General features: G+C 43.8%; 2 protein-coding genes across 2 annotated transcripts; one reads left to right on the top strand and one right to left on the bottom strand.

Moving 5' to 3' along the window:
* Window positions 1–1763: 1763 nt before the first annotated feature.
* On the bottom strand, window positions 1764–18637 carry LOC129820307 (nucleoporin NUP42-like). The gene is made up of 7 exons (XM_055877375.1): window positions 18346–18637; window positions 8036–8351; window positions 7706–7794; window positions 7321–7397; window positions 6795–6881; window positions 5651–5753; window positions 1764–3240 (listed from the first exon to the last, which is right to left on the bottom strand). The coding sequence occupies exons 1-7, from the start codon at window positions 18512–18514 to the stop codon at window positions 2645–2647; spliced, it is 1437 nt and encodes a 478-aa protein (XP_055733350.1). The 5' UTR covers window positions 18515–18637; the 3' UTR covers window positions 1764–2644.
* Window positions 18638–23368: 4731 nt separating this feature from the next.
* LOC129820400 (uncharacterized) lies at window positions 23369–25510 on the top strand. The gene is made up of 2 exons (XM_055877472.1): window positions 23369–23526; window positions 24643–25510. Exons 1-2 carry the CDS (start codon window positions 23373–23375, stop codon window positions 25035–25037), a joined length of 549 nt encoding a protein of 182 aa, XP_055733447.1. The 5' UTR covers window positions 23369–23372; the 3' UTR covers window positions 25038–25510.
* The last annotated feature ends 333 nt before the right edge of the window (window positions 25511–25843 follow it).

The raw sequence follows: 25843 nt of genomic DNA, 5'->3' as shown, positions 1-25843 counted from the left end.
CAAGTAATTTTTCCAACAGTTGTTTACAGACAGATTATTTCACTTATAATTCACTGAATCACAATTCCAGTGGGTCAGAAGTTTACATACACCAAGTTGACTGTGCCTTTAAACAGCTTGGACAATTCCAGAAATGGATGTCATGGCTTTAGAAGCTTTTGATAGGCTAATTGACATCATTTGAGTCAATTGGAGGTGTACCTGTGGATGTATTTCAAGGCTTATCTTCAAACTCTGTGTCTCTTTGCTTGACATCATGGGAAAATCAAAAGAAATCAGCCAACACCTCAGAAAAAGAATTGTAGACCTCCACAAGTCTGGTTCATCCTTGGGAGCAATTTCCAAACGCCTGAAGGTACCACGTTCATCTGTACAAACAATAGTAAGCAAGTATAAATACCATGGGACCACGCAGCCGTCATACCGCTCAGGAAGGAGACGCGTTCTGTCTCCTAGAGATGAACGTACTTTGGTGTGAAAAGTGCAAATCAATCCCAGAACAACAGCAAAGGACCTTGTGAAGATGCTGGAGGAAACGGGTACAAAAGTATCTATATCCACAGTAAAACGAGTTCTATAATCGACATAACCTGAAAGGCCGCTCTGCAAGGAAGAAGCCACTGCTCCAAAACCACCATAAAAAAGCCAGACTACGGTTTGCAACTGCACATGGGGACAAAGATCGTACTTTTTGGAGAAATGTCCTCTGGTCTGATGAAACAAAAATAGAACTGTTTGGCCATAATGACCATCGTTATGTTTGGAGGAATAAGGGGGAGGCTTGCAAGCTGAAGAACACCATCCCAACCGTGAAGCACGGGGGTGGCAGCATCATGTTGTGGGGGTGCTTTGCTGCAGGAGGGACTGGTGCACTTCACAAAATAGATGGCATCATTAGCACGGAAAATTATGTGGATATATTGAAGCAACATCTCAAGACATCAGTCAGGAAGTTAAAGCTTTGTCGCAAATGGGTCTTCCAAATGGACAATGACCCCAAGCATACTTCCAAAGTTGTGGCAAAATGGCTTAAGGACAACAAAGTCAAGGTATTGGAGTGGCCATCACAAAGACCTGACCTCAATCCTATAGAACATTTGTGGGCAGAGCTGAAAAGGCGTGTACGAGCAAGGAGGCCTACAAACGTGATTCAGTTACACCAGCTCTGTCAGGAGGAATGGGCCAAAATTCACCCAACTTATTGTGGGAACCTTGTGGAAGGCTACCTGAAGCGTTTGACCCAAGTTAAACAATTTAAAGGCAATGCTACCAAATGGTGCAGCTGTAGAACCTTTTGAAGACCCATGCCAAATCTTTTTAGTTTGCTGCTGTCTTCACGACTGACTCAGATGAAGGATGATTGGTTAAAAGACAAGGATAAAATGATAGTTGGAGCTGTTATTGTTAGATTTCAGTGCAGCCTTTACAGTTATTGATCATAAATTGTTATTGAAGAAACTCACTTTCTATGGTTTTACATCACCTGCCATCACATGGTTGATTGGAGAGTTTCTTATCCAGAGTGTTCTTCTATGGAAGCTTCTCTAACATCAGATATGTACAGTGGGGTGTCCCTCAGGGCAGTTGGCTTGGGCCGTTACTCTTCTCCATTTTTTGACAAATTATTTGCCACTGGTCTTAAACACAAAGCTAGAATGATGCAGATGATTCTGCATACAGTCTGCACCCAAAACCAGTTGAGCTGAAACTCTAAATAATGAGTTAGTTACAGAATAGGTGATTAATAACGCACAGGTCTTAAATACATGTACAACTAAAAGTATTTTATTTGATTAAAAACATTCTCTAAGACCTCAACTGGAGTACATAAAGGATGGGACCACTGAGCCAGTTGAGGAAACTAATCTCGTTGGTTTAACATCGGAGGATCATGGTTAAGACATATTGACTAAGTTGCTGTGAAGACGGGAAGGTCTGTTATTAAAAGATGTTCTGTGTTGTTTTTTGTTGTTGTTGTTTACACACAAATAAACAGTAGCAGTAGTATCAGGCTGTCCGATAATATGGTCAAGTGTAGCGAAATAAAGACCTAGCAAAGCTGCAGCTCAGAACAGAGCAGGAAGCCTTTCCCCTTAACTACACATACAGAACAGAGCAGGAAGCTTGTGTTACTTGTCAAAAAGTATCGTTCATACAACATACACCTGAGGGGGGGGGGGGAATAACGGACTGAGATGAAAGCACACAACAGCCAACAATTTGGTTTGAAAAATAAATCTATGCAAAAGAAAAAAAATACCACCAAGCATAATTAAAACTTAATTTTAATGTTGATATATTAAGGCCTTGCAGACCACCAGTAGTCTGTGGTCATGTTGTCTGCATTACATTCTGCTCCCGCTTCATTTTAAAAAGGGAGCATTTCAACAGAATGGCAAGGCACTATTACCAGGAACACCCTCTTGGTTAAAACATGACATCATTCAGAATCCATTTGATTGATTCTATCAGTAGAAACTAGTCAGATCAGTGATTACATCATCAAGGATAGGGGGGGAAAGATTCTGAACATAAGGGTTTTTTACTCAACAGAATGTGTTGAGAGACATTCAGTCCAGCTCTTTCCCCATCGGGTCAGTTAAAGACAAGGAGAGAAGCCATTTTGTAAATGTCCACGGTGGGATCAGACAACCAGCATATCAACAGGGGGAGGTTTGAGTGGTATCTGTCCCAGGGTGAACCTTTTCCCTCCAAACTCCTTCAGTTCCTCTTCACTCAGCTGGCTCTGGGGGGAGAAGAGACTGTTTGCTGCCCCCCCAGCCGCCCCTGTTCCTGCTACCATACCCCCAAACCCTCCACGCGCCTGTCCAAAACCACTTGCAGCCACCGGGGCTGCACTCCCGAAACCACTTCCACTAAATCCTCCTCCACTAGTGGTCGTCGAGTTGAAGCTAAACCCGGAAGCAGAGGCAGCAGCTCCAAACCCTGAAGCAGAGGCAGCAGCTCCAAACCCTGAAGCAGAAGCTCCGAAACCGGCAGTAGTTGGGTCTTTGTTGGCAGCAGGCGCGGCAAAGGAGAAACCTGCTGCCGAGGGAGCAGAGGTGGCCGTAGAACCGATTCCAGCGGGTGCTGGTACGGCGCCTACCACAGTACTGCCAAAACCAGAAGCTGCAGGCTTGGGAGCAGCCGAACCAAAGCCTCCTGCACTCGGCGCAGCAAAGCTGAAACTGCTGACACCTGAGGTGTCCTGGACTGGAGCCTGGGCCGGCACTCCAAAACCTAGGGAGGAGGAGAGAGAGTCTAGCTTTTAGATTCAGAGAAGTACCAGAGAGATATCATCCTACAGGGGGTCTTATCCAGGCAACCCAGGAGTTAGAGGGTCTTAGCCAGTCAACCTAGGAGTTAGAGGGTCTTAGCCAGTCAACCTAGGAGTTAGAGGGTCTTAGCCAGTCAACCCAGGAGTTAGAGGGTCTTAGCCAGTCAACCTAGGAGTTAGAGGGTCTTAGCCAGTCAACCTAGGAGTTAGAGGGTCTTAGCCAGTCAACCCAGGAGTTAGAGGGTCTTAGCCAGTCAACCTAGGAGTTAGAGGGTCTTAGCCAGTCAACCTAGGAGTTAGAGGGTCTTAGCCAGTCAACCTAGGAGTTAGAGGGTCTTAGCCAGCCAACCTAGGAGTTAGAGGGTCTTAGCCAGTCAACATAGGAGTTAGAGGGTCTTAGTCAGTCGACCTAGGAGCTTTTGAGGGTCTTAGCCAGTCAACCTAGGAGTTAGAGGGTCTTAGCCAGTCAACCTAGGAGTTAGAGGGTCTTAGCCAGTCAACCTAGGAGTTAGAGGGTCTTAGCCAGTCAACCTAGGAGTTAGAGGGTCTTAGCCAGTCAACCTAGGAGCTACAGAGGGTCTTAGCCAGTCAACCTAGGAGTTAGAGGGTCTTAGCCAGTCAACCTAGGAGTTAGAGGGTCTTAGCCAGTCAACCTAGGAGTTAGAGGGTCTTAGCCAGTCAACATAGGAGTTAGAGGGTCTTAGCCAGTCAACCTAGGAGTTAGAGGGTCTTAGCCAGTCAACCTAGGAGCTACAGAGGGTCTTAGCCAGTCAACCTAAGAGTTAGAGAGGGTCTTAGCCAGTCAACCTAGGAGCTACAGAGGGTCTTAGCCAGTCAACCTAGGAGCTACAGAGGGACTTAGCCAGTCAACCTAGGAGTTAGAGGGTCTTAGCCAGTCAACCTAGGAGTTAGAGGGTCTTAGCCAGTCAACCTAGGAGTTAGAGGGTCTTAGCCAGTCAACCCAGGAGTTAGAGGGTCTTAGCCAGTCAACCTAGGAGTTAGAGGGTCTTAGCCAGTCAACCTAGGAGTTAGAGGGTCTTAGCCAGTCAACCCAGGAGTTAGAGGGTCTTAGCCAGTCAACCTAGGAGTTAGAGGGTCTTAGCCAGTCAACCTAGGAGTTAGAGGGTCTTAGCCAGTCAACCTAGGAGTTAGAGGGTCTTAGCCAGCCAACCTAGGAGTTAGAGGGTCTTAGCCAGTCAACATAGGAGTTAGAGGGTCTTAGCCAGTCGACCTAGGAGCTTTTGAGGGTCTTAGCCAGTCAACCTAGGAGTTAGAGGGTCTTAGCCAGTCAACCTAGGAGTTAGAGGGTCTTAGCCAGTCAACCTAGGAGTTAGAGGGTCTTAGCCAGTCAACCTAGGAGTTAGAGGGTCTTAGCCAGTCAACCTAGGAGCTACAGAGGGTCTTAGCCAGTCAACCTAGGAGTTAGAGGGTCTTAGCCAGTCAACCTAGGAGTTAGAGGGTCTTAGCCAGTCAACCTAGGAGTTAGAGGGTCTTAGCCAGTCAACATAGGAGTTAGAGGGTCTTAGCCAGTCAACCTAGGAGTTAGAGGGTCTTAGCCAGTCAACCTAGGAGCTACAGAGGGTCTTAGCCAGTCAACCTAAGAGTTAGAGAGGGTCTTAGCCAGTCAACCTAGGAGCTACAGAGGGTCTTAGCCAGTCAACCTAGGAGCTACAGAGGGACTTAGCCAGTCAACCTAGGAGTTAGAGGGTCTTAGCCAGTCAACCTAGGAGTTAGAGGGTCTTAGCCAGTCAACCTAGGAGTTAGAGGGTCTTAGCCAGTCAACCTAGGAGTTAGGGTCTTAGCCAGTCAACCTAGGAGTTAGAGGGTCTTAGCCAGTCAACCTAGGAGTTAGAGGGTCTTAGCCAGTCAACATAGGAGTTAGAGGGTCTTAGCCAGTCAACATAGGAGTTAGAGGGTCTTAGCCAGTCAACCTAGGAGTTAGAGGGTCTTAGCCAGTCAACCTAGGAGTTAGAGGGTCTTAGCCAGTCAACCTAGGAGTTAGAGGGTCTTAGCCAGTCAACCTAGGAGTTAGAGGGTCTTAGCCAGTCAACCTAGGAGTTAGAGGGTCTTAGCCAGTCAACCTAGGAGCTACAGAGGGTCTTAGCCAGTCAACCTAGGAGTTAGAGAGGGTCTTAGCCAGTCAACATAGGAGCTACAGAGGGTCTTAGCCAGTCAACCTAGGAGTTATTGAGGGCCTCCACGCCTGTATTCCTTTTCTATTGTATTCCTATGAAGAACGCAGGCTACAGCAGATCTATAGTATTCCTATGAAGAACACAGGCTACAGCAAATCTATTGTATTCCTATGAAGAACACAGGCTACAGCAAATCTATTGTATTCCTATGAAGAACACAGGCTACAGCAAATCTTACCCGTTCCAAAGCCAGATGGTGCTGAGGACCCAAAGCCGGTGACTGGTGTCGACCCAAAACCTCCAGACGCTGCCTGTGGTGCTGGGTTGTCCAGCTCTGCAAGCTGGGAGAGACGAGAGAGTATTAGTCACCTTGTACACACACACTACCGTTCACCAGGCTCAACGTCAACAGTGAAGAGAGGCGACTGCGGGATGCTGGCCTTCTAGGCAGAGTTCCTCTGTCCAGTGTCTGTGTTCTTTTGCCCATCTTAATTTGTATTGGCCAGTCTGAGATATGGCTTTTTCTTTACAACTCTGCCTAGAAGGCCAGCATCCCGGAGTCGCCTCTTCACTGTTGATGTTGAGACTGGTGTTTTGCGGGTACTATTTAATGAAGCTGCCAGTTGAGGACTTGTGAGGCGTCTGTTTCTCAAACTAGACACACTAATGTACTTGTCCTCTTGCTCAGTTGTGCACCGGGGCCTCCCACTCCTCTTTCTATTCTGGCCAGTTTGTGCTGCTCTGAAGGGAGTAGTACACAGCATTGTACGAGATGTTCAGTTTCTTGGCAATTTCTCGCATGGAATAGCCTTAATTTCTCAGAACAAGAATAGACTGACCAGTTTCAGAAGAAAGTTATTTGTTTCTGGCCATTTTGAGACTGTAATCGAACCCACAAATGCTGATGCTCCAGATACTCAACTAGTCTTAAGAAGGCAAGTTTTATTGCTTCTTTAAATCAGAACAACAGTTTTCAGCTGTGCTAACATAATTGCAAAAGGGTTTTCTAATGATCAATTAGTCTTTTAAAATGATAAACTTGGATTAGCTAACACAACGTGCCATTGGGACACAGGAGTGATGGTTGCTGATAATGGGCCTCTGTACACCTATCTAGACATTCCATAATAAAAATCTGCAGTTTCCAGCTACAATAGTCATTTACAACATTAACAGTGTCTACACTGTATTTCTGATCAATTTGATGTTATTTTAAACACGGACAAAAATGTTTTGCTTTTCTTTCAAAAAAGAGGACCCCAAACTTTTGAACGGTTAGTGTATACGACTTTCTATTTTGTCTTGTCGTATCACTACAGAAAGTAGTGTGTGTGTGTGTGTGTGTGTGTGTGTGTGTGTGTGTGTGTGTGTGTGTGTGTTACCATAGCGACTCTGGTGTTGCCGCTCATAGCCCTCAGCTCCTGGACTCTGCTTCTCCATTGGTTGAGCAGCTGATTGATGACGTTAACCTACAGACGACACAGACGGTAGTATTGACTGGACAATACAGACACATATGAACGTAATGGCTGTACACTCTGGAATCACTGTCCTTAAGTTAGAAGCAAGGAACTTAACGCCCCCTAAAGTGCTCTTTGGGCGCTGCACTACGGCCGCCGGCTGCTCCAGCCACTTCTACATAAGGTGTGTGTGTGTGTGTGTGTGTGTGTGTGTGTGTGTGTGTGTGTGTGTGTGTGTGTGTGTGTGTGTGTGTGTGTGTGTGTGTGTGTGTGTGTGTGTGTGTGTGTGTGTGTGTATCGGAAGGGTTCGTTAAAAAGCAGGAGACAAATGTCTGTCTCGTAATGGAGCAATACAATATTTTCTTCATGACATTGAATCCCAGTGCAGATGGCTTTATGTTATACTGTGTTCATGCAGATAAAGGGACATGCGTGTGATTCTACTCACATAACCCTGCAGGTCTCCCGTTGGCTTGGTGTTGTAGTACTCCAGTCTCAGCTCCTCTGGAGAGAGCTCTGTAAACCCTGCACAGAGGAGAAGACCAGGTTCATGGCGTCCACATCCATTCAATATACTGGAGACTCTTCACCGTCCAAAAGTAATTAACGACAATTCACAGTAATATCCACTCGCCTGTCCAAAACCACTTGCAGCCACCAGGGCTGCAATCCCGAAACCACTCCCTCTAAATCCTCCCTTGACTAGTAGGTAAATGGTTAACAGCTGTGTCCAACCCTCATGTGTGAGTGTGTGGTGGTAACAATCAATCTGTTCCAACCAGACAATCCTACAGTGGGACAGACCAAAGCTTAACCCTTCTGTTTCGTCTTACCTGAGATGGTTTCTTTGAGGACAGAGTAACAGGAGAAAAGCCACTGTCCTGAAGTCTCCCAGATCTCCATGTCTTTCTGGATGGTCTCCCTGGTGGAGGAGACAAGACAATGCCTATTACATTTACAGACTACTTTGTAAAGTATGTGTGTGTGTGTGTGTGTGTGTGTGTGTGTGTGTGTGTGTGTGTGTGTGTGTGTGTGTGTGTGTGTGTGTGTGTGTGTGTGTGTGTGTGTGTGTGTGTGTGTGTGTGTGTGTGTGTGTGTGTGTGTGTGTGTGTGTGTGAATTCTGAATACCATTGTGAAAACTGTATCCAATCACTGGACTTACAAGTGTTTTTCATTGTCCTCCCCTTCACTCCCACCCCTGTCGAAGCTGCTCTGTGTGCTCAAGGCAGAAAATCTGTTTTGGTTTGGAGAGGCGGCTGCAAAACTGAAATTGGAACTCTTGACTTGGCTGTCTCTTCCTCCTCCTCCTCCTCCTCCTCCGCCTGGACCCCAGTTGTTGCCACCACCTCCCCCTCCTCCTCTTCCTCCCCCTCTGCCCCAGTCATCCCCACCCTGCTGGGAGGAGAAGGATGATGGCTGGACGTAGGTTCCTCCTCCAGACCTCTGAGCTGGGTTCACCCACACTCTGTTCCCAAACCCTGAAAACAGGACGTTCATTGATTAGACAACCTAAATACGGGCTCCCGAGTGGGGCAGCGGTCTAAGGCACTGCATCTCAGTGCAAGAGGCGTCACTGCAGTCCCTGGTTCGAATCCAGGCTGTATCACATCCGGCCGTGATTGGGAGTCCCATAGGGCGGCGCACAATTGGCCCCAGCGTCGTCCGGGTTTGGCCCGGGGGTAGGCCGTCATTCTAAATTAGATTTTGTTCTTAACTGACTTGCCCTAGTTAAATAAAAGGTTAAATTTAAAAAATGAAAAACACTAGATAGGATAAGTGTGTATCTAGACTGCATGGTATGATGACACACTTTCAATGAATTAGCCAATCTGTTTCTGCTATAGCCAACACAGATGTTTTACTAGACAGGACCTAGTTTCCCAAAAGCATCGAGGCAAAATTCATTACTAGAACTTTTGTATTGAGCAAACCAAATCAAATTGTATTTGTTACACGAGGGCAAATACAACAGGTGTAGATTTTACCGTGAAATGTTACTTTCAAGCCCTCAACCAACACGGCAGCTCATAGAAATAGAGGTAAGAAAATATTGACAAAATAAAAAAAAGTTTAAAAAAAATGTACATAAAAAAGTAACACGAAAATGACATAACAGTAACATATACAGAGGGTACCGGTACCGAGTCAATGTGTGTGGGGGGGGGGGGGGGGGTACAGGTTAGCCGAGGTAATTTGTAAAGTGACTATACATAGATAGACAGTGAGTTGCAGCAGTGTAAAATCAAAGGGGGAGGGGGGGTCAATGTAAATAGCCTGGGGGGCCATTTGATTCATTGTTCAGCAGTCTTATGGCTTAGGGGTAGTAGCTGTTAACCTGTCTAGCCCCGGGGTTCCGCTAGCATTCCACTGAAAAGGCAGCACGCGAAATTCAAAAATATTTTTTAGAAATATTTAACTTTCACACATTAACAAGTCCAACACAGCAAATGAAAGATAAACATCTTGTGAATCCAGCCAACATGTCCGATTTTTTTAATGTTTTACAGCGAACACCACGTATATTTATATTAGCTCACCACCAAATCCAAAAAAGCACAGACATTTCTTTCACAGCACAGGTAGCTTATACAAAACCCACAAATAGAGATAGAATTATTCACTAACCTTGGCAAATCTTCATCAGATGAGTCATATAACATCATGTTACACAATACATTTATGTTTTGTTCGATAATGTGCATATATATATATATATTTAAAAAAATCTCAGTTTACATTGCCGCGTTATGTGCAGTAATGTTTTGAATCCAAAACATCTGGTGATTTTGCAGAAATACTCATAATAAACATTGATAAAAGATGCAAGTGTTATTCACATAATTAAAGATAAACTTATCCTCTATGCAACCGATGTGTCAGATTTCAAAATAAACTTTACGGAAAAAGATTAATCTGAGAACGGCGCCCAGAGCCCCAACCAGCCAAAGAAATAGTCACTATTTTGGCGTCAACAAAAGCTACAAAAACACTATAAATATGCACTTACCTTCGAATAACTTCATCAGAAGGCACTCCCAGGATTCCCAAATCGACAATAAATGAAAATAAGTTCCATAAAGCCCATCATTTAGCCACTTGTTGTTAGCATGTTCAGCCCACGAATCCATTTTCATGACGCACGAGCAATCCCTCCAGACAAAAACTCAAAAAGTTCCGTTACAGGTCGTAGAAACAGGTCAAATGATGTTTGCAATCCATATTTAGGATGTGTTTTACATTAATCATCAATAAGGATCCAACCGGAGAATTTCATTGTCTGTAGAAAGAGCATTGGAACGAGAGCTCTCTCTCTCACGCGCAAATCCTGACTGAAAAATCTGACGACCACTCACTAAAACAGTTCTTCTGAGCCCCTCCCTTATAGTAGAATAACAAGACTAAAATCTAAAGACGACGACATCTAGTGGAAGCCCTAGGCAGTGTTTGTTCAGCCATATCTACAATGGGTCTCATTTGACACTGTTTTGAAAATCGAGTTCTCATTTCCTGTTTTGACCTCTTCTCAGGTTTTTGTCTGCCAAATGAGTTCTGTTATACTTACAGAAATAATTCAAACAGTTTTAGAAACTTCAGAGTGTTTTCTATACAATAGTAATAATAATATGCATGTATTACCTTCTGGGACAGAGTAGGAGGAAATTTCGTTTGGGCACGCAATTTGTTCAAAGTCGAAATGCTGCCCCCTATCCCGATGATAGAGGGCAGCATTTCGAGCCTGGGCCATTTCAAGCCTTTTGGTCCTAGTCTCCTGACTCTGCTACTGCTTGTCATGCGGTAGCAGAGAGAACAGTCTAGGATTTGAGTGGCTGGAGTCTGACATTATCTTGGCCCTTCTGACACAGCCTAGTAAATATTTCCAGGATGTCAGGAAGCTTGGCCCCAATGATGTACTGGGCCGTACGCACTAACCTCTGTAGTGCCTTACGGTCAGATCCGAGCAGTTGCCATACCAGGCGGTGACGCAACCAGTCAGGGTGCTCTCAATGGTGCAGCTGTAGAACTTTTTGAGGATCTGAGGACCCAAATCTTTTCAGTCTCCTGAGGGGAAAAGGTGTTGTCCTGCCCTCTTCACGACTGTCTTGGTGTGTTTGGACCATGATTATTTGTTGGTGATGTGGACACCAAGGAACTTGAAACTCTCGACCCCCTCCACTACAGCCCCGTCGATGTTAATGGGGGCATGTTTGGCCCTCCTTTTCCTGTAGTCCACGATCAGCTCCTTTGTCTTGATCACGTTGAGGAAGAGGTTGTTGTCCTGGCATCACACGTCTCTGACCTCCTCCCTATAGGCTGTCTCATCGCTGTCGGTGATCAGGCCTACCACTGTTGTGTCATCAGCTAACTTAATGATGGTGTTGGATTAGTGCTTGGCCACACAGTCGTGAGTGAACAAGGAGTAGAGGAGGGGACTAAGTACGCACCCCTGAGGGGCCCCCGTGTTGAGGATCAGCGTGGCAGATGTGTTGCTACCTAACCTTACCACCTGGGGGCGGCCTGTCAGGAAGTCCAGGATCCAGTTGTAGAGGGAGGTGTTTAGTCCCAGGATCCTTAGCTTAGTGATGCGCTTTGAGGGCACTATGCTGTTGAACGCTGAGCTGTAGTCAATGAACAGCATTCTCACATAGGTGTTCCTTTTGTCCAGGTGGGAAAGGTGGGCAGTGCGATTGAGATTGCGTCATCTGTGGATCTGTTGTATGCGAATTGGAGTGTGTCTAGGGTTTCCAGGATGACGGTGTTGATGTGAGCCATGACCAGCCTTTCAAATCACTTCATGGCTACAGACGTGAGGCAGGTTACCTTGGTGTTCTTGGGCACAGGAACTATGGTGGTCTGCTTGAAATATGTAGGTATTAAGGACTCAATCAGGGAGAGGTTGAAAATGTCAGTGAAGACACTTGCCAGTTGGTCCGCGCATGCTTGGAGCACCCACGGCTTTGTGAATGTTGACCTGTTTAAAGGTCTTGCTCACATCGGCTACGGAGAGCGTGATCACACAGTCGTCAAGAACAGCTGGTGCTCTCAGGCATGCTTCAGTGTTGCTTGCCTCGAAGCAAGCATAAAAAGGCATTTAGCACATCTGGTAGGCTCGCGTTACTGGGCAGCTCACGGCTGTGTTTCCCTTTGTAGTCCATAATATTTTTCAAGCCCATCCGACGAGCGTCAGAGCTGGTATAGTAGGATTCTATCTTAGTCCTGTATTGAAGCTTTGCCTGTTTGATGGTTCGATTAAGGGCATAGCTGGATTTCTTATAAGCGTCAGGATTAGTGTCCCGCTCCTTGAAAGCGGCAGCTCTAGCCTTTAGCTCAGTGTGGATATTGCCTGTAATCCATGGCTTCTGGTTGGGCAATGTACGTACGTTCACTGTGGGGACGATGTCGTCGATGCATTTATTGATGAAGCCGATGACTGAGGTGGTATACTCCTCAATGCCATTGGACGAATCCCAGAAAAAATTCCAGTCTGTGCTAGCAAAACAGTCCTGAAGCGTAGCATCCACATCATCTGACCACTTCCGTGTTGCGCGAGTCACTGGTACTTCCTGCTTTAGTTTTTGCTTGTAAGCAGGAATCGTTAAATCTCCGAGCTGTTTCCCAAAACCATCATTATTACAAAAAAATGTAACTTGAAAACAGGCGTAAATCTAAACGCCTGCCTCCGACCTCTCGCGTCACTTTATACACAGATCTCAGCTAAACATAGAATCACATGGTTTATCCGCCTCTGTGACCGCCGATAACTTCAGAACAGCGTTGACTATAAATCCAAAGTTGCCAATGTCTTTGCAATTGATAAACAATGTATAAAAAGACGCATCAAATGAAAACCGAGATTAATGTATTAAAATATAAATACAGGAGGCTCTAGGCCTATTTCAATCATCATACTGAAATACATTTAATGTTCAATCAATTTAGTTATATTTAGATACTTGTAGGTTACCATCTGTAATTTGTCACAATATATTTAATGACGTGTAGACTTACATACGCACAACGATGACGCCAAATCTTGATAAAGTGCATCATTATAGGGTGAGCATTAGAATAAGCCGCCTAAATATTTGCCAACAAGTGCCCAGCATATGTGGGAACTCCATCAAGACTGTTGTAAAAGCATTTCAGGTGAAGCAGGTTGAGAGAATGCCAAGAGTGTGCAAAGCTGTCATCAAGGCAAAGGGTGGCTACTTTGAAGAATCTAATATATAAACATAGGGCAGAGTTCATCTGTCCAGTGTCTGTGTTCTTTCGCACATCTTAATCTTTTCTTTTTATCGGCCAGTCTGAGATATGGCTTTTTCTTTGCAACTCTGCCTAGAAGGCCAGCACCCCGGAGTCGCCTCTTCACTGTTGACGTTGAGACTGGTGTTTTGCGGGTAATATTTAATGAAGCTGCCAGTTGAGGACTTGTGAGGCGTCTGTTTCTCAAACTAGACACACTAATGTACTTGTCCTCTTGCTCAGTTGTGCACCGGGGCCTCCCACTCCTCTTTCTATTCTGGTTAGAGCCAGTTTGCGCTGTTCTGTGAAGGGAGTTGTCAGCCAATTGTGAACATTTTCTCTTATCTTGTATCTGAAAACACCCGTAAAACTATCCTTATTGATATGAAGTGTCATAACACCCCTAAAACTATCCTTATTGATATGAAGTGTCATAACACCCCTAAAACTATCCTTATTGATATGAAGTGGCATAACACCCCTAAAACTATCCTTATTGATATGAAGTGTCATAACACCCCTAAAACTATCCTTATTGATATGAACTGTCATAACACCCCCAAAACTATCCTTATTGATATGAAGTGCCATAACTTGTGTGACCAATAAAAATAAGGAGAAATTGGGCATCCTTGTTTAATTCCTCGTCTAACATCAAATCTCTAAGGTTCCGTGGGATAATTTAACAGAGCTGTTGAAGTGTCTTAATTAGACGTTTAAAAAAATCTGTCTCAAAAAGAAAATAGTCCTCAACTGTATCAAAAGCCTTGTAAAAGCCTACAAATAAAAAAAACACTATCTTCCATAATGTGCTCATTGTAGTCTATCAAGTCCAATACTAGTCGAATATTATTAAATATATGTCTTCCCTTCATAAAACCAGACTGGGTATCATCAATGATTTGGTAAAAACCTTTTTGAAGTCTTTCGTCAAAGATGGAAAGGATATCTAGTGAGATGTACAACTGAAATGTGTCTTCCCCATTTAACCCTCTGAATCAGAGAGGTGCGGAGGGAGGGATGGACGGTACAGAGTCAATGTGGAGGCTATATACAGGGTGTTACGGTACAGAGTCAATGTGGAGGCTATATACAGGGTGTTACGGTACAGAGTCAATGTGGAAGCTATATACAGGGTGTTACGGTACAGAGTCAATGTGGAGGCTATATACAGGGTGTTACGGTACAGAGTCAATGTGGAGGCTATATACAGGGTGTTACGGTACAGAGTCAATGTGGAGGCTATATACAGGGGGTACCTGTACAGAGTCAATGTGGAGGCTATATACAGGGTGTTACGGTACAGAGTCAATGTGGAGGCTATATACAGGGTGTTACGGTACAGAGTCAATGTGGAGGCTATATACAGGGTGTTACGGTACAGAGTTAATGTGGAGGCTATATACAGGGTGTTACGGTACAGAGTCAATGTGGAGGCTATATACAGGGTGTTACGGTACAGCGTCAATGTGGAGGCTATATACAGGGTGTTACGGTACAGAGTCAATGTGGAGGCTATATACAGGGTGTTACGGTACAGAGTCAATGTGGAGACTATATACAGGGGGTACCGGTACAGAGTCAATGTGGAGATTATATACAGGGTGTTACGGTACAGCGTCAATGTGGAGGCTATATACAGGGTGTACCGGTACAGAGTCAATGTGGAGGCTATATACAGGGTGTTACGGTACAGAGTCAATGTGGAGGCTATATACAGGGGGTACCGGTACAGAGTCAATGTGCGGGGCCACCGGTTAATCGAGGTAATTGAGGTAATATGTACATGTAGGTAGAGTTATTTTATTTTTATTTTTTATTTTTTTACCGTTATTTTACCAGGTAAGTTGACTGAGAACACGTTCTCATTTGCAGCAACGACCTGGGGAATAGTTACAGGGGAGAGGAGGGGGATGAATGAGCCAATTGTAAACTGGGGATTATTAGGTGACCATGATGGTTTATTAAAGTGACTATGCATAGATAATAACAACAGAGAGTAGCAGCAATGTATAAGCAGGGTCTGGGTAGCCCTTTGATTAGCCAAAGATCATAGGATCTTTGTTTGGTTTGGGGATTACAGCAGTGAGACCTTGTGTCATAAAAACAGGCAGGAGCCCTAAATCAATCGCCTCCTTTAAAGACATTAAATATAAATTTAAAAAATATCCTCCTGAAAAATATTTATAGAATTCATTAATAAGGCCATTATTCCCTTGGAGATTTGTTCTCCTTTTAACTTGTTGATACATTTAGTTCTCTTGATACATTCGGTCCATTTCTAGTCGTAAAGAAATTAACTCTTTCCTTCTTCATCCCAGGTCCTCCCATAGAGATTAGAGAAAGCATGTCCTTAAGTTTCTCTTCTCTCAATCTGTTTACCTTCAGAAATGTCTTTACCTCTCTTCATGGCTGTTTGTCTTATCTCATATACTTCATTCCCAATATTTCCCATAAGACTTAAATAGTTGGGTTTTCCTCCAATTGTCTTGTATAATATCGTTGGCATCCATCTTGATATGATCCTCTTCCAGCAGTCTACTATTGAGTTTCCAATAACTCTGATTCAGGTTATTAACTTCAGATCATATTTAAAGATAAGAATATAACTTTATGATCAGATGGTTCAATGGATACAATTACAGTGTTATCTAATGAATTAGAAGTATATTCTTGACTGTCTGGGCATGTCCTTGTTACAGCAAGTGAAGTACTTTTTAAAATCAGGATATTTAGATATCCAAATATCGAATAATCCAAGACGTATTATTAAACTCGGTATTAACAATGCTGGATCTTTTAGGAGGGGGATATCTGTCAATCATCACATTAGGCACAGAATTACAATCTCCACTTAAGATCATCTTAAAATACACCTTTAATTCTATTAATCTCTCCCAGAGTGGTGAGTCATACTACTGATGACCTTCCCTTTAAATACACCTTTAATTCTATTAATCTGTACCAGTGGTGAGTTTTACCACTGATGACCTTCCCTTTAAATACACCTTTAATTCTATTAATCTCTTCCAGAGCGGTGAGTCGTACTATTGATGACCTTCCCTTTAAATACACCTTTAATTCTATTAATCTCTTCCAGAGTGGTGAGTCTTACTACTGATGACCTTCCCTTTAAATACACCTCTAATTCTATCAATGTCTACCAGAGTGGTGAGTCATACTACTGATGACCTTCCCTTTAAATACACCTCTTAAAACTGTTACACCTGCAGAGTGGTTGTTGCCATATGATAACCAGATATCGTTACTCCACAGATTTTTTCAAAAAGCTAGATCGGAACAACAAGCATGAGTCTCCATTAAACTGTTTTCAATACAGGAACATAGCCTTAGGTTTGAGTAAATGCCCAATAACCCTGACATTAATTGAACAAAGAGATAAAAATACATCAATTTTAACCAACAACCTTGTTAGGAAAAGCTAAGGAAAATAAGTTGTAACTCAAAAGATGTCCATCCCATTATACTGTTCATAAAGCTACCAAAGTATTCTTACTCCCACAAGAGGGAGACATTGTGTAGACTTTACAATAAGCAGTTATTCACCCATAGTTTGTGTTTAGTTTGCCAGTTTTCAGTTTAGCCTTTTCTTACTTCAAGTGTTTGTGTAAATTATTTATAATAAAAGGCTGCTTTTCACCTGGCGACTAGGCCGTGTTTAGGCCTGCCAGTTCTGTCCGAGTTAGACTCTGGCTCTCTCTCAAACGTTCTGATTTGGCCGCATTTCTTTCCCGTCGGTAATCATTTTTGCACCGACAATGAATGCTGTTTTGCCTACCGTTCGAGCTGCAGCCACCATCGGCCACAGTTTCTCCCGTGTCACTTTGTCCACAGAGGTCAGATCCTCAATGAATCTCAATTTTTGCTTGATAAGGAACTCAGCTCTTCGCTCGCCTCCAGAGATGATCCCGTGTAGATCTGTTGTTGAACTGGACGAAGGTTGTCACACTGACTCTTGTCTTGATCTTTGAGTCTTCCAAACGATGTCCACATATTTCAGAAGTTTGCTTTTTGATGTGTGTGTGAGAGAGTGAGAGTGAGAGAAAGAGAGAGTGAGAGAGAGAGAGCTCCACAGATGTCAAGAACTCTACATTTGATGTCCTCCCCCGACTGCTCTGGAATTCGACGGAGCCTAAGGTTCCACCTGCGCTGGTATCTCTCCGCCTCATTCACCTTCTTTTCATTTTCCTGGCAGATAACTTCCACCTTCTTCATGTCACTTTTGAGGGTCTTCACTTCCCCAGAGATAAAGTCAACATATATATTTTTTAATGGCCTTAATTTTTAAATCGCATTGATCCTGAGTGTCGCAGCAGTCTAAGGCACTGCATCTCAGTGCAAGAGGCGTCACTAAAGTCCCTGGTTCAAATCCAGGCTGTATCACATCCGGACGTGATTGGGAGTCCCATAGGGTGGCGTACAATTGGCCCAGCATCGGCCGGGTTTGGCCGGGGGTAGGCCGTCATTGTAAATAAGAATTTGTTCTTAACTGACCAGTTAAATAAAGGTTAAATTTGAAAAATAAAAACATGTTCTCCAAGCCATCTGCCCTTGCATCTAATTTTTATTTTACTGTCAAAAGCATCACAATATTGTTTTGCATCTCAAGAAGTGACATACCCTCTTGCCCTCTCATCTTTTTCACCTGGGGCTTGACTGGAGTTTCGGGGGTCGTCCGAGCACACCACATTTCTCATCACCAACAGCATTATTTCCCCCACAGTTACATTCTGAAGAGGAGTACCCAAGACCATACCATCTTTTGCTCTTAATAAAAAATAAAATAAAGATTCAAAATATGCCTGACAGATACTGCTGCACACGCGCGAAATAGTGATTGGTCCAAATAATCAGTGAACCAAAAACCATCACAAGTAACGTTACAATATAAGTGTTCCTCATTACCACCGTCTTTATCCCACTGACGTAACATTTTGTAACGGATGTAAAGCCGAGACTACTAGAAAGAAACGTAGCTAGCTAGCTAGGCTAAAAAGTAAACAAAACAAAATGTTATAGTTGAGTTTATGGCTATTAGCTACGGTGTAGAGTTGGCTATAACAGAAACAGACAGCGGTCTGGGGACCCGGATGAACAATACTACTAGCTAGTACTACATTTAGTTAGCCTCGGCTCCCAAGCTTCGCCGACGTTGTCGAAAGTGAGGATGAAAGCTTGTGGGGCAGAGGCTAGCTACTAGTTACCCCTTACCTCCTCCACCTCCTCCTCCTCCTCCTCCACCACCTCTGTTGGACTGTTGAGGGGGACGGTTGTTGTAATTTCCACCGCCGCCTCCTCCACCACCACCTTTTGGGTGCTCATTCCAACACTTGTCGCCATATCGACACCGGCCTTGCATCCAAAAGTTGCACACCGTCATAGTGTGGCAGGATTTATAATTGCTGGTGCGGTGAATGAAATTAAATCCTCTCGTTTCCCCACAATAGTTTTCAACACCACATTGTTTTCGTTCAAATTACGCCATTTTGAAAATCCACATGAAGGAATGTCGCAGGTCTATGACGTCAAGTGCAAGGCGGGTAATGCAACAATGCGCCCATGTGTTTGGTTTTGGTACTACATCCAGGAAAGTAATCCTCAATCAAAATGATCAGCCACAGTAGACAATAGTACAGAAAATAATTACATAATTAGGCTATATTACCTAAGACTCTATACAATTGGTAGTATTATTGTATTGTGTATGTGTATTTCTGTCTATGTGCGTGTGTGTGTCAGGTGCGTATGGGTGCTTAAATACTGTACATACGTAGCCTGTGTTTAGAGCAACAAGATTGTCTGCATTGTCAGTACAGTTGCTATGTAAACTATGCTATTTTTAACTTACAGGTGAAAGTGTTGCAAAACAGAGAGAAAGAGGAAGTGGAAGAGAGAGGAGGAGGGAGGGACACAGAGTGTCTTTGTGATTCCTCTTTGCCAACTCCACATTCCAGAGCGTTTCACCTGTGGCGAGTCTTGCCATGACAACACACAACCTGTTGAGGTGAGATTAAGGTGAGTTTCACCTGGAGGGCCGTGCAGTGTTTGCACAGTACCCCACACACACACACACACACACACACACACACACACACACACACACACACACACACACACACACACACACACACACACACACACACACACACACACACACACACACACACAGTACAGTATCGCAAATCACAGGTCACCAATAGACTGAAAAGTCCCTTTCCCAATATTGTACAAGAGACACTCCACCGTAATATTCCTGCAAATAGTATTTTGGGGGTTATTGTTGACAACAAGCCCATGCAAATGTGAGGAAGGTTTAGCATGCATTAGGGATAGGGAGTTGCATTAGGGATAGGGAGTTGCATTAGGGATAGGGAGTTGTATTAGGGATAGGGAGTTGCATTAGGGATAGGGAGTTGTATTAGGGATAGGGAGTTGCATTAGGGATAGGGAGTTGTATTAGGGATAGGGAGTTGCATTAGGGATAGGGAGTTGCATTAGGGATAGGGAGTTGCATTAGGGATAGGGAGTTGCATTAGGGATAGGGAGTTGCATTAGGGATAGGGAGTTGCATTAGGGATAGGGAGTTGCATTAGGGATAGGGAGTTGCATTAGGGATATGGAGTTGCATTAGGGATAGGGAGTTGTATTAGGGATAGGGAGTTGCATTAGGGATAGGGAGTTGCATTAGGGATAGGGAGTTGCATTAGGGATAGGGAGTTGCATTAGGGATAGAGAGTTGCATTAGGGATAGGGAGTTGCATTAGGGATAGGGAGTTGCATTAGGGATAGGGAGTTGCATTAGGGATAGGGAGTTGCATTAGGGATAGGGAGTTGCATTAGGGATAGGGAGTTGTATTATTTAATTAGGAAAGTCAGTTAAGAACAAAATCTTATTTACAATGAAGGCCTACCCCGGCCGAACCTTAACCCGATGACGCAAGGCCAATTGTGTGCCGCCCTGTGGGAATCAGGTTGGTTTTTCTTTTGATTTTCTCCTACCATATCTATTGTTTTATAGTCTCATACATTATTTTAACATTTCTACAAACTGCAAAGTGTCTTCCTTCCAATGGTACCAATTATATGCATATCCTTGCTTCAGGGCCTGAGCAACAGGCAGTTTACTTTTGGCACGTCAGTCAGGCGGAAATTAAGAAAAATGGACCCTAGCCCTAAGAAGTGGACAGCACTCCTGATGCTTTCCATTTACTCTGTCAAATATACTGTGCATGTGTGTGTACATACTAGTCACGTGTAGTTTCGGGGTGGGAGGGAGAGGGAGGGAGGTTAGGGAGTCCCCCAGGTATGCAGACAGACAGGGAGGAATGAGATAGCAGGGATACCTGACCCACATTCCTGATGGAAGAGGGGAACCACTTCCCTCTCTACCTGTTCGGGTCCTCGCTGTCATTTGTAAACACACGAAAACTGTTTATTTATACAGGCATTCCTGAGGTCTACCTCTTACCCAAGTTAAAGATACCACAGTAGCATGAGATTTTCTTGCTGACTGCCTTCTCCGAATGAGGACTGATACTCATCTACGACACGCTTACTACCCATTTGTAATCAAATTAAAGTTAGCGTCTGTCCCCACTCACATTCTTTCTCTGTAACAACCATTCAGATACTGTATTCACAGCAGTCCCGAAATTGCCTAATAATTTGCTCTGTCATATCAAAACAATCACCTCACACGGTCAGTTCTAGAGCTGGATGCTACCCAGAGACATACAGTACAAGTCAAAGGGTTTTTCTTGATGTTTTTACTATTTTCTACATTGCAGAATAATTGTGAAAACATCAAAACTATGAAATAACACATATGTAATCATGTAGTAACCAAAAAAAGTGTTAAACAAATCTAAATATTTATATTTTATATTTGAGATTCTTCAGAGTAGAGAGAGAGAGAGAGAGAGAGAGAGAGAGAGAGAGAGAGAGAGAGAGAGAGAGAGAGAGAGAGAAACTGTAAAACACTCATAGAGAAACTTAATCCAGAAACACTAAGGAATGCACAGTATGTGTCCATGCTAAAGCATCCGGAACCTTCATTTCCTACAAGCTGCACAACAGGTAAAACTGGCAACAGTCCAGTCTTTGCTGTGCTTATGTCAGTTTGTATGCTCTGTGTCAATATGACTTTGAAAGGTCCTGGGATTCCTCCAACTCCTTCGCTCCTTTTTTATAATAGAGACACTAAATGTCTCTGCTAATTTTAACACTGATTGCCTTTTCTTCTCTGTATCTGTCACAGGAGGTTGGAATACATATACTGTAGAAATTGTATAGGCCTAGTTGCATCTATCACCAACTCATTTGCCTTGTGGTCAGATTGTCCGCCCCTCAGTAGAGTCATACTAAAGACTGAAAATGGATCTTGAGGCGTCTCTGCTCTGTACTCAGATAGATTGGGGTTAAGGCCCTGTGATAAACTAGCGTCCACTTGTACAGCACATCAATCTGCTCAGTTGTATCTATCTGCAGAAAACAGTTTTTTTATTAGATGTGACAGATAGGTCTACAATTAGTGGTATACCTCACTGTCGCTGTGGTAACCATTAAAATATTTGTTCCGGTAAAAAATATCACCAGTGCTATCTTCATTCCATTTTCTTGGCGTTTTAATATACTGTTGCTAACCAATTAAACTCTAGTATCTGAACATCGTCTGTCCCTTTGGAGGGTGTGACTCTGTGTTGTGTCCTATTGTTCAGCGCCTCTATGCATTTCCTCCTGGATGTCAGGCAATGTACGCGCCGCGGCACGTTGCTAGGTTACCCTGAAGCCCAACCCTCCCTTCTAGTGGATTCACCTGAACGCTGGTCACGTCAGCGGTCCTCCGGTTTTGGCCAATCAGGGGCCCGGACAGGTGCTCCTCCGGGAGGACAGTTTCGGAGGCGGAAACCTGCAGGTCCACTAAAAGACAGACGCCTCAATATAAAGTTGTAAATTCAGTCGTATTTTTTTAATCAGAGAATCACTGAAACGAGTTATGAGAGCGAATCAAATTACTGATAGTTCGTTTTAAATATATATAATTTTTTTCAACCGTGGAAAGAGAATGAGTGGAGATAGCTTGCGCTGAGAATCCGTGTGTAAAGATAGACGCACTTTTAGGACGCACAACATAATAGCCGTTTCAACTGACTCCACAAGATATCAGCCATGGATTTTTACATCAACACGGACTAAAGTTCGTTCTCGAAGAGGTCCGACCCGCTCCTCTCCGGCCCTGTCCCATACCAGCCCGAATAGTACAGGTGAGTGGCCCGGTGGTGTAGAGATGCTTATAGCATTGCTGAGCGGTGAATCACAGCTCTGTCTCAGCTGTTCTCACGGCTCATTAAACCTGTTCTACACGACATAGATAGTTACGGATAGTATACGCTGTGTTTGCTGTTTAGGTTGTTGCTGTTTTTTGCAAAGAAGTTACGTATTCATATTCATAGTGTTTCACTGACCAAGAAGAACATAAAGGCATAATCCGTGTGCGAATGAGACGTGAGCTTCTAGACACTGTATTTCCGTCCCATATATTTCATATACATACAGTATATATCATACATATATCCCATATTTCAGCACCGTCTCATGTGTCCAGACCAAAAGCTAATTTTGTCAACAAAACGTATCAATGAATCAGGCTACAAGAGTGTAGGCCTGATGATACTCACTGAATGTCATTTAGACTTGTTGGTGTCTTGTAACAGAGGTCTCTTTCTATTCATTCAATCGCGGTGCACAGTGCACTGTTGGGACGCACCGAATCTTTTGGGGACTTGGACGAACTTGTAGCCTTGTTTTTTTTTTAAAGTTATTTTTTGTTGTTGTTGTTGTTGTTGACAATCAGATGAAAGCATCATGACTGGTCATGCCACATTAAAATATAATACATTTCTACCGTTATAGGAAGTCACGTTAAAAAAAAAAAAATCTCACGAATATCAGGATACAATTCACACTGTGGGCATCATCATAGAGCTATAATTGATGATGAAGATGATGATGATGAATGTGCATTATGCTGCTCAGGATGTTTGGTTTAAAAACCTTAATATTCATTGCGCAATTATACCAGCAGTATTTTAAACAGTTATTCCATTGTAATAACACTGTACCCGACCTGTCGATATCACATCACTATGACAAGATATGTTTTAGATATACGGTTTAATAGATGTCTGAGTGATACTTGGCATAAAGGTGGACCTGTTAATGTGTCTATCAGGTGGAAGATGGCAGAGAGAGTGACTTGGTGGAGAGCGTTTATGGGGAGCAGTAAGAGAAGTAGCAGTGGTACCAAGGACATCACCACAGCCACTCAGCTCCCCGACACAGTGAAAGACCCTCTGACGCCCCACGCGCAGGGACTCCTAGCTACACCACACTGTAAGTCATCACCACAGCCACTCAGTGACATATGCCATTTAGCAGACTCTTTTTATCCAAAAGCGACATGTGTAAATAAAAGCATTTTATGTATGGGTGGTCCCAGTGTAACGGATGTGAAATGGCTAGCTAGTTAGCGGGTACGCGCTAGTAGCATTTCAATCAGTTACGTTACTTGCTCTGAGACTTAAGTAGTGTTGCCCCTTGCTCTGCAAGGGCCGCGGCTTTTGTGGAGCGATGGGTAACGACGCTTCGTGGTTGACTGTTGTTGATGTGTGCAGAGGGTCCCTGGTTCGCGCCCGTGTCGGGGCGAGGGGACGACGTAAAGGTACAACTGTTACACCGGGAATCAAACTCACTATTCCTGTTATTGTAAACGCCATGCTCTACCAACTGGACCATTTTAATGTTAAGTCTATCATGACAGACTGGCCTATAAGATACTTTTTAAAACAGAGGCTGGATTGTGTGTTTACCTTACATTGTTCTAGGTGCATAGAGGCGAAAGTAATATGTTTTGAGAAAAGAACCTCTGGCCTCCTTGTATGCCCCCAAAAATGTGATCGACCGCCTTGATTCTGTCTTATGTTGCAAAATTTGAATTTTTTTAGTTTTTTAAATTGGTATAAAAGTAGAGACTCAGATCTACAAAATGGTATATCATACACTACATTTGAGGAGCAATGGAAAGGATTCTGCTTTGAACGTTGATAAACTAGTAACCTCACTTTTGAGAACATGGCCTTTGAATATTTTGGTACCTGTCTGGAAAGCTCTTCGTTGTCTCCACCCATTCAGCATCGTTCGCACCCTCTGGAGATTTAGTCCCCACCCAAACTCTGAACATTTTACTCCCCCTAGCAGAGCTGGCTTTCATCTTATCCAGAGCGTTGGTGACTGTACCTGTGCTGCTGGCAACCATTTAATTACGCTTTGTTGCCAACGTTGACTGACACCGGCCGTATTCAACGGGTGTTAAGCGTTCGTAAAATCATCAGTTATTGTTTCAAACGGCTCTCCTGTGAAGTAGTGACGCCTAGTTCCTGAAACGGGTCACTTATGTTAAGCCTCCTTGAAATCTCCTAACGTGCTTGTATTCTACTCTACTATTCTCAGCAACAGCCTCCAAACTCCCAACCAACCAACAGCCACCAGCATCACAGCAACCACCAGCATCACAGCACCCACCAGCATCACAGCAGTCACCAGCATCACAGCAGCCACCAGCATCACAGCAGTCACCAGCATCACAGCAGCCACCAGCATCACAGCAGCCACCAGCATCACAGCAGTCACCAGCATCCCAGCAGCCACAGGCAGAGCAGTCACAGGCACCAGTCAGTACAGGCACCAGCCTCTTCAGCGACGAGACCTTCGATGACTCCCAGTTTGAGTCGGTCTTCAACGAACAGACTTGTCGTAGGAACCTGAGGGTGTCTCGGTCAGGCCGGTTTAAGGAGAAAAAGAGGGTACGCTCCAGTCTTCCTACTGAGAAAGAGGACGTACGATAACGAGGATGGTGATGATGAGGGAGACAGTGGCCAAAGACTGCTCTTACTTCTGACCTTTACTTCAACATGGCCGTCCGTTCTGGGGGAAGAGGAAGGTAGATGAAGATGCATTGTAAGTTGAAGATAAGTTGAGGGTAAGTTGAAGATACGTTGAGGGTAAGTTGAAGATACGTTGAGGGTAAGTTGAAGATACGTTGAGGGTAAGTTGAAGATAAGTTGAGGGTAAGTTGAAGATACGTTGAGGGTAAGTTGAAGATACGTTGAGGGTAAGTTGAAGATACGTTGAGGGTAAGTTGAAGATACGTTGAGGGTAAGTTGAAGATAAGTTGAGGGTAAGTTGAAGATAAGTTGAGGGTAAGTTGAAGATAAGTTGAGGGTAAGTTGAAGATAAGTTGAGGGTAAGTTGAAGATACGTTGAGGGTAAGTTGAAGATACGTTGAGGGTAAGTTGAAGATACGTTGAGGGTAAGTTGAAGATACGTTGAGGGTAAGTTGAAGATACGTTGAGGGTAAGTTGAAGATAAGTTGAGGGTAAGTTGAAGATACGTTGAGGGTAAGTTGAAGATACGTTGAGGGTAAGTTGAAGATACGTTGAGGGTAAGTTGAAGATAAGTTGAGGGTAAGTTGAAGATAAGTTGACGGTAAGTTGAAGATAAGTTGAGGGTAAGTTGAAGATAAGTTGAGGGTAAGTTGAAGATAAGTTGAGGGTAAGTTGAAGATAAGTTGAGGGTAAGTTGAAGATACGTTGAGGGTAAGTTGAAGATACGTTGAGGGTAAGTTGAAGATACGTTGAGGGTAAGTTGAAGA

This window comes from Salvelinus fontinalis, chromosome 22 (genome assembly GCF_029448725.1).
Source record: "Salvelinus fontinalis isolate EN_2023a chromosome 22, ASM2944872v1, whole genome shotgun sequence".
NCBI classification, from domain to species: Eukaryota; Metazoa; Chordata; class Actinopteri; order Salmoniformes; family Salmonidae; genus Salvelinus; species Salvelinus fontinalis.
Note: the sequence above shows the minus strand (reverse complement) of the source record. Positions and strands in the feature narration are given on the sequence as shown.

What these genes read in the sequence shown, in the direction of transcription:
- LOC129820307 (XM_055877375.1), bottom strand. Translation starts at nt 18,514, where the DNA reads ATGACGGTGTGCAACTTTTGGATGCAAGGCCGGTGTCGATATGGCGAC. An exon ending in GCAACACCAGAGTCGCTATG is followed by an intron (nt 5,754 to 6,794) that starts GTAACACACACA and finishes CGTCTCTCCCAG; the next exon opens with CTTGCAGAGCTGGACAACCC. An exon ending in ACCATCTGGCTTTGGAACGG is followed by an intron (nt 3,241 to 5,650) that starts GTAAGATTTGCT and finishes CCTCCTCCCTAG; the next exon opens with GTTTTGGAGTGCCGGCCCAG.
- LOC129820400 (XM_055877472.1), top strand. Translation starts at nt 23,373, where the DNA reads ATGGCAGAGAGAGTGACTTGGTGGAGAGCGTTTATGGGGAGCAGTAAG. An exon ending in ACTCCTAGCTACACCACACT is followed by an intron (nt 23,527 to 24,642) that starts GTAAGTCATCAC and finishes TACTATTCTCAG; the next exon opens with CAACAGCCTCCAAACTCCCA.